The sequence below is a fragment of the Phoenix dactylifera genome, unplaced genomic scaffold, assembly GCF_009389715.1.
Source record: "Phoenix dactylifera cultivar Barhee BC4 unplaced genomic scaffold, palm_55x_up_171113_PBpolish2nd_filt_p 000207F, whole genome shotgun sequence".
In the NCBI taxonomy this organism is placed as follows: Eukaryota; Viridiplantae; Streptophyta; class Magnoliopsida; order Arecales; family Arecaceae; genus Phoenix; species Phoenix dactylifera.
The window spans coordinates 348,821-357,500 of NW_024067723.1; the positions used below are offsets into that span (position 1 = coordinate 348,821).

At 37.6% G+C, this 8,680-nt stretch overlaps 1 protein-coding gene and 1 long non-coding RNA gene across 2 annotated transcripts in view; one reads left to right on the forward strand and one right to left on the reverse strand.

Annotated features, from left to right (window-relative positions):
- Window positions 1-166: 166 nt before the first annotated feature.
- LOC120105156 overlaps window positions 167-8,680 on the reverse strand; it is a 17,648-nt gene continuing 9,134 nt past the window's right edge. Inside the window, exon 3 of the long non-coding RNA XR_005507531.1 lies at window positions 167-720. This is a non-coding gene — a long non-coding RNA (uncharacterized LOC120105156). The remainder of the gene's footprint in view (window positions 721-8,680) is intronic.
- Window positions 6,792-8,680, forward strand: part of LOC103719048 (pirin-like protein) — a 3,118-nt gene continuing 1,229 nt past the window's right edge. Inside the window, exons 1-5 of the mRNA XM_008808116.4 lie at window positions 6,792-7,352; window positions 7,458-7,507; window positions 7,618-7,656; window positions 7,750-7,778; window positions 8,109-8,275. Of these exons, the coding sequence (XP_008806338.2) occupies window positions 6,928-7,352; window positions 7,458-7,507; window positions 7,618-7,656; window positions 7,750-7,778; window positions 8,109-8,275 (710 nt within the window). The 5' untranslated portion in view covers window positions 6,792-6,927. The remainder of the gene's footprint in view (window positions 7,353-7,457; window positions 7,508-7,617; window positions 7,657-7,749; window positions 7,779-8,108; window positions 8,276-8,680) is intronic.

Consider the following 8,680-nt stretch of genomic DNA (forward strand, 5'->3'; position numbering starts at 1 on the left):
AAGAAAATCAACATAAGTATATCCGACAAATTATCATGAGCCATGTTATAACATTAGGCAAACCCCGAAGGAACGGAATGTAACATTCTCTTCAGCTTTTGTTCAGTGATGATTTACTGATAATCAATACTAAATGCGGGGTTGGAACTAAACTTTTTGTTCAGGATTAAAGGAAAGAAAATCTGAATTTCAATAACGGTACAAGTACAGTACAGAGCCTTCAAAAAATAAATAAATAAATAAATCCATTGAGAGAAAACAGAAACGTCAACAAATCAATTACATGATTGATTTAAAACTTTTAAAACACCATACGCAACACCTTCAGCAGCTGATGCGTCAGATATTCGTTAGCTTGTACAGTGTGGGTCCTGCCAAGCCAAAAATCTTTTGCTCCAAAGCCAATGGACCAACCTTGTTCTAACCAGGGTCCCACCTGATGCGGCCTCCACAACCACATGTCCTGTCCTCTTCATACATCTCCTTTCATTTGAGCTGGCCTGATCTACAGAACCAGCCAGGGAATGCTTGATACATCAGCTATACAAGACCCACCTTGATCAAAAAGAATAACGCCAGTGTGACAGAGCAATTCATGCAAAAAGATTACAAAACCAGCCAAAAAATTGCTCCAAGAAAAGACTGCATGCTAGATGCACCTCAAGTATCCAGCCTAATAGGTACGTTCGCAAGAATAAACTCAAAGAAATCGATAAGAGCCTGCACAAAGAGTAAAATATGTGGTTTAATTCGATGCAAAGTGAAGAACTTTATCGAAGCTCAACATACTGTGAATCCTCTTGAAAGTGAGGGGTGGCTTCAATGAGCATGGAAATTAGCACACTTTATCGAGAGTTCTTGCTTGCAGGATTGTTTTCCCCTTGATTAAAGAAGGGCCGATGCTCGGAGAAAGAGAGGCATAAGGAAGCTGAATAATAGCGTGATAGAGAGAGTAACTTTATAACTGGTCTTTGCTCAAATACACACTGCTTATAAGATGATAAATAGTGTAAGTCCTCACCCAAGTTTTACTAGATATCCACCTGTTCTTTTTTCTTTTTTTTTCTAAAAAAAAGAAAAGTGCAAGATTTTCTACATTGTTCTAGCACAATCATATATGTATAGCCAAGATGTTGCTCGCACGTAATTTATAGTTTACTAGCATAGATTGTAAGTTAGAGAGAAATTTTATTAGACTTATCATGATTCAGCATGCAACGACCATAGGCTTGCTGAGGTGCTGAAGCAGCACAGAAGTATACAGTGAAATATAGAGCATCCATCCTCTGAAAAGGCTTTCTTTCTTTCTTTCTTTCTTTCTCCCCAAGACTTGGGACCTAAAGCATTTTCAGTGAAATATACAGTGAAATATAGAGCATCCATCCTCTGAAAAGGCTTTCTTTCTTTCTTTCTTTCTTTCTCCCCAAGACTTGGGACCTAAAGCATTTTCACTAATGATCTGAACTGCTGCTTTCTGCGCATGGCTACTAGCATGCAGTCATGTTCGTGAAAATCTTTTTACATAAGCAACTACGAATCGGTAGAGCATCACTCAAATGTCAACCCTAACACATAATCAGAGCATCTCAGGATGCTTAGCTCGGACGAGGATCGAACAACCATGAAGCATCAACAATCAAACTGCATTCGATATATATACCTAAAATCTTGCTATCAACCCTAGCTTCAACATTAACTATTGTTCGCGCTATGTGATCATAGACAAATCATGCCTCTTTCATAGACCTTCCCTCTCCACATGCTTGCATCACATGTAAATATCAATGAAGGTCCACAACCACACATTTTTCCTCAAGCCAAAACGTCTACAGCATTTGTTACCTTCCCTTCTTTGCAGAATTCATCCAGCTCATTAATAGTACCCTTACAACCACTAATTTAAAAGGCTCACAAGTAGATAATTTATGATGAGAATGGTCAATTCTATTATGAAAAAAAGCAAAGTTTTGCTGAAGATTATTAGAGCCCATTGCTTGATACCGCGTTGGTCTCTATTAAAAAAAATGTACAGGTCTTTCTAAATAAGATCCACTCGGCTTCTATGGATATCTGTAGCTCTTTCTGTCACAACCTTTAAATCTATTCAAATCTAATCACAAGCACCACGATTGGCCCGTGATCAGCTCCAATGAATCCGTACTGCTGTGCTCCCTAGTCCACATAGATTATGGGTCAGGTCCGCTTGGTACCATCGTAATAATTCAGGACCTCATCCAAAAAGGCTAGCCAAAAGGTATTATTTGGGTTCTTTGATCGTTTATAAATACCCAAGATCTATTCGGTGAATAACTAATGTGGGACTCAACACATGCCCACATGAATCCTCACACTTTCTTCATAAACCCTTTGTGTATTATTTACGATATCACCTCTCTAGTTCTTCTTATTATATAAATTTGGATTTTGACAAATTTACCCTAGCTCATTACCTATTAGGCACTTGCTTAAATACAGCTTGCGCAATAGAATATTTTTTTTACATTCGAATTCCCTCCAGACAGCTTAACTCCGTCAAGCCTGTAGGAGGATTCCAATATGGCTCCCTAAACCTTACCATGCTGCAATCATTCATAGCATTCGGGTTCTGCCAAAGTTTCTAAAAGACCCTCCTCTCTGTTGCCAATTAGTCAGGGTTTTGATAATATTGTTTCTTATAAAAATCCACTGGGATTCCTCTGATTCACCTCTTCGACATTCCTCCCATAACGCCCTTCAGGTCTTATATGGCATTCCCCACTAACTCTTCATACCACCATTCATATTTGAATTCATACAAAAGACTTTTGCCCTGGGGTCCAAAAATTGCCTTATATTAGAATTATTGTAGGACCATTGATTGTGCCAAATATTATCGGTTTCTATAAAGACTGATTATGCCAAACTTAGTCGGCCTTACCAAACTTCGTCAGTCTTCTAGCTCTATATAAATGTTGCTCTTGTATATTATAATAGATAGACAGAAATATAATTCTCTTCTCTCATTTTTTTTAACACCTTTATAAAACCCATTGGGTTCCCCCGTAACCCTCCCCAAAAATTCCACCTTTGATGCCGATCAAGGCTTGAGAGCATTCAATATAGAACCCATGCGGCCTTTATTGGTAATAGACAGTGAGGCCGGGATGAGAATCTTTGGCTGCCTCTACCCATGGCTGAGAGGGTTGGAAGCGAAGTCAGGCTCATTTTGTTTTACCCAACAGCACCAACTCACATCATCGCTCCATTCTCCACCGGACTTTTCTCATCAAACTCTGGTAACTAGGCAATGAAGAGGCTATGCTAGCTTAGCCTTTGGTTACTCTGGTAACTCCGGTTTTGGAGTAGGACAAGAGGGGCCAGGATGGCATTGAGAAAGAGGTGATGGTGGCCCCGGCAAGTCCACCATATGGTCATTGGGCCAAATGGCCAGTACCAATCTTTCAAGCACCATTGGCAGAGAGAGGGAGGATGAGGATGAGATTGGATAGGAGAGATGCCTAAAACTATCCTTAATCCTATAAACAAAGGCTAGTTTTATCGTAAAACTAGTTCAAATTATCATGTGATGATTATGTAATACATTTTTTCTAAAACTCATTTAACATAGATAGATTGTTGGAAGGATCACATTGCATTCGAAGTATAATTTTTGAAATTAAAAAAAATTATAGTGCATGATGCTTCATTGTAGATTTGAAAAGGACCAGATATACGCAGTCTTATCTTATACATAGAGATATTATTTTTAATTTTTTTAGAAATATAATTAAAATTTTAAAATTAAATAAGAGGTTGTGTACTTTTGGCAATGTTGACAAAGTAAGATAATAATTTACCATTTTTCCAGACGTTTTTTTATCGTAGCAAAATTATGGCACTTCAGACATTGGTGACCACGCCATGCATCATTCTTGTGTCATCATGCTTTTGGTATGGCGTCGTACATACGTCACACTTGCTTCTTTTTTTTTTTCTTCTTTTGGGTACAATGTCGTTGTTTCCGCGCTTCATAGCTCGCATCAGGGTGCACATAAAAGTATGAATTCTACTCTAATCCATGCTTTGACTCAAACTCCTTGATAAATTTAAATATCATTTAACAAGTAAATAAATGCAGATAAAAGTATGAGACAAGACTAAAATAAGTACCAAAAGAGGAAATAAAATAAAATAAAATCACATGAGAAACTATGCATGTGGATAAACCGCAAAACAAGGACTTTTCAAATGTTATGGTTATGCCCTCATGGATTGGCCCCTAGTTTGGCTCATAATGCCACATCAACGCAAAAGTGTGTACATACATACATACATATATATATATATATATATATATATATATATATATATATATATATATATATATATATATATATATTATATATATATATCGTAATGCTGCCATCATTTTTAGGATAATTATTGGCACCTGCTTGTGTCAATAATTATCTTAAAAAATAGATGTACTTGATAGTTACGTTTGCTTGAGATAATTTAAATCTAATTTTAAACTAAAATTATCTTAATTATCATATTTAATTCACAAACTTGATCCTTAAACATGAATTGGATAGTTTAAAGATGGCTAGATAGCCTAATCCGAGTCTAAACCAATCCGAATTAGTTTAGAACTAATACAGTAATTTTTCTAATTAATCCTTCTTGAATTGAAGATACAATTTACGCTTCATAATAATTTAACTATAGCTATTTATCAATTTACATTAATAATCAATATCTGATTGTGGATCAAATTTCATGTGCAATGAGTTGTTGTTACTTAATAATGCCCCTATATTATTTGATTACTATTTTCTTAATCAAATAGCTACTTCATATACGTCTCTTATAATTTGTTTTGGGAGCTAGTGCAGCCAAAACTAAGTCTATCAAGCCCAAATACTTTTGTGTGTTCTTGATATGACTCGCTTAAAAAGACCTGATCTGGCCTACGTCCAAGAAAATAATCCAAAGGATTTTGGCATCAGGTACGTAAGATTGCGTCTTGCCAACCACAAACGGCTTTCCTGGTCGCTATTACATAATTTGACTACTACGTGCCGCGTGGCAAAGGCCCCTTGAGGGCACAAATTCCATGGGGAGATGTAGAAAATAAACGGCCAGGATTTTCTGGTAGTGTTTTGTCACCGAGATAGTCCTTATTCTTCTCCGCGGTCTATGATACCCAGGCAATGGCCGTCACCCTTTCATCAGACTTGCCTCAAGTCATGCACACGTCACTGCTACGTCTTGATCCATAAGTCCGCATGGAAGCTTTGGCTTCCACGTTGTCGTCACCGGCGTTGCAGTCTTTCACGTCTCTTAATCAAGTCATAAAAAAATGGACAACTTAATGTATCCATCCGCCGAGAACATTTGAGTTGAACTCATCCAAAAATAACTTTAATATGCTAATCATGGCAAGTGAATGATTGAAGATAGATCGAGATTAGCACAAATCCCAGTACCAAAAAGGGACAATTCTAGTCAAACTCCACATGCTGATAGAAGAAGAGAGTTGGGATTTGAATCTAAAAGTTTCTTCAAAACACATGTACATGGTGAGAGAAACAAAATTGTCATCATTAGTATGTCATCATGTCATGCTGGTAATTGGCTAAAAGCACAAGAGGTTATAAAGGGAAACGCGAAATAAAGAATTTGTAGTCTGTTGGGCCAAACATAATGGTTGTATTACCAATTTTGAGGTCAAAATTAAGTCTGGACCATTAGGGTTAATGCATGTGATCCATCAAAATGAACAAAAAAAAAAAATCTAATTTTCCAATTTATATGCAATAAAACCATGATCACATATCTTTGTGGATATTTTTTAGGGATTGTCACTATATGTCATTATGACTCTTGATTGAATCCTTCATGTTTACAGTTAAACATCTCATCTTCGCTATTCCTTATATATAATTCTTGGTTCATTCTTTATGCTGCTTGAATGATGGTCTCTACCATCAATGTCTTTTTTAAGTACATCCATGAGAGTTATCCTATAGCAGTTAAGATAGTTGAGTTGTAATTCGTCCCTTGTATCTTTCATGCCATGTCACTACATTTATCACATTAAAAATGATATAGACAGGTATTCATAGGAAAAATGGAGATTAGCGATAGGTATGGAAATAACTTGTATTCTTTAGTTTATTTTTATTTCTTTTTATTTTGATTTTGATCTTTTTTTAATTATCTATATTAATACATAAGAAGGCTAGATAACTCTTTTTTATTTTTTCTAATTCTAATTTCTCGAAGGGAGAAATTCACTTATTTGTCCTGTTGATAGAAGGTTCGTGATTACTAATCCAGAATAGAGGTAGGATAAAAAGCTAGATCTGAAGGAAAAATAAAAAGCATTATGGAATTTTTCTAAATAAATAAAAAAATATGTTTTTTAGTTAATCACTAAGAGTATATGCATTTTCACCTTAATATATATATATATATATATATATATATATATATATATATATATATATATATATATATATATATATATATATATATATATATATATATAAACACAATCCTTTTTCTTTTTTTTTTTGCTATATAGATTTGAATCACCCCATTGGTGCCCATTTTGGGTACATACGAACAAGCAAGGTTGCAACATTTTTATATGGGCATTTATAGATAGTTCATGGGAGGTAAATTTTATCTACACATGCAAGTAGGTCTAAATCACCTGCACATAAGTCATACAAAAATCTAGCTACATAGTATAGCACCTTGTTGAGTTTGGCTGTATCCATATACGTTATGTTTAATATTGCTATTTTTAACCCAAAAAAAAAAAAAAAATCTAGAGCAAGCCAATTGAGTCAACTCATTTATTCCATAAAGGAGTTTGCCGAGTCCCTAAAACGGAGGGAACCTTAACCAAGTTCTTACAAAGATCAGCATAACATCAGCATGACATCAACTCATAGGCCGCGAGACTTGGGACTTCCAAAGCCGAGAATAAAGGCAACACGAGATGGCCAAGGCTTTGTACCTTTGACCGAAAAGGTGAAGTCTCCCATAACGAAACCCCCACAAAGTCCAAACTCCAATGGAGGAGATCCCAAGTTGCCCCCTATAAAAGCCCCACTTCCCCTTCTCTCTCTCTCTCAATCTCCCCAACCCATCAGGCTCCATCTCCCGCTCTCCAACAAAAAGAAGCAATCCCAAACCATTCACGGTTTGTCAGAGTTCCCAAGCTCTGTACAAACAGAGGATTCAATGGCTGAAACAGAGATCTCCCCTGTTCTCCAAGAGCCTCGCCATGTGGTAAGGAAATTTCAAGCAAGACCTCAGCATGAAGGCGATGGCGCCGTTGTCAGAAGAAGCATTGGAAGGTGCATATCGAAACTTTATGAAACTTTCTACGATATTAATCTTCTTGGAATGCTTCGAAAATCGGTTATTTTTCCGTCGGCTTAATGGTAGTCTGGTGTTACCAGGTTTGAGCTGAAGTACTTTGATCCTTTCCTTGTTCTGGATGAGTTCTCAGGTGGGTTTTGGTATCTAATCTCATTTAAAAAATTTAATGTGATGCTAATTTAATGTTGCTCTGTCATTTTCCTAACCATTCGATATTTGGTTTCTGCTAATGCATTGCAGTTGCTGCTCCTGCTGGATTTCCTGATCATCCGCACAGAGGTATAGATTTGAAAGATTTACTTTGCATTCCTGGAACCGTTGATATGTCTTTGTTCTAACTTATTCCTCTCTCTTTCTTCTTCCAAACCTCAGGTTTTGAGACTGTCACCTACATGCTCGAGGTAAATATCAGACCTACTGCCTTGTGAAATCTCTCTCTCTCTCTCTCTCTCTCTCTCTCTCTCTCTCTCTCTCTCTCTGTGGGACTGGTTTAGAAGTGGGGCAATGGTGTCCCAGATTTATAGAATGGGCCGCCACCAATTAGGTGAACGCCCATGCTCGAGCCCCACCAATGTTGTTAGTCCATCAACTTCGAACCTCTTGCTTAGCCACCAACTGTGGGGTTCTCAGCTCAAACCTCCCAAGGCTTCTTTTACTTCTAAGAGCATATGTATGAATCTAAGCCATGATGTTAGATAAACAAAGCCTCTATGTGATGATTCAAATCTCAGGGAGCAGTCATGCATGAGGATTTTGAGGGCCATAAGGGGACAATAAAGGCCGGCGACCTGCAGTGGATGACGGCCGGCAGGGGGATCGTGCACTCCGAGATGCCGGCGGGGCCGGGGATCTCCAAGGGCCTGCAACTATGGGTCAATCTCTCCTCCACGAACAAAATGTGAGTGTGCCTAAATGAACCCTTCATAGTTAATACATCATCATGATGCACGCTATTATCATGAAGTGTCACTTTCTTAGATACTTTTATTAGCACACTGGAATATGAAACCCGGAGAAGTTTCCTGGAACTTAAATCTATGGATCCGGATGCATGCGTGCTTGGAGGGCAATTTCCTGCCCATCTGGTGGGGTAACTCGGAAGGCTCGGTGTAATGATTCAGGCATTGTTAATGTTATGGTGGTTGTGTCCACCTCACGAACACCTTTCCGTCGCAGGGCAGCGACGACTTTCGGAGCTCCTATGTGAATTGCCTCGGTTGCATCTTGGCATTTTGCTTTGGGTGGTGCAAGTGGATCTAGTCAATTATTCGCATTGATTTTGGCACCAGGATTTGGACTTTGA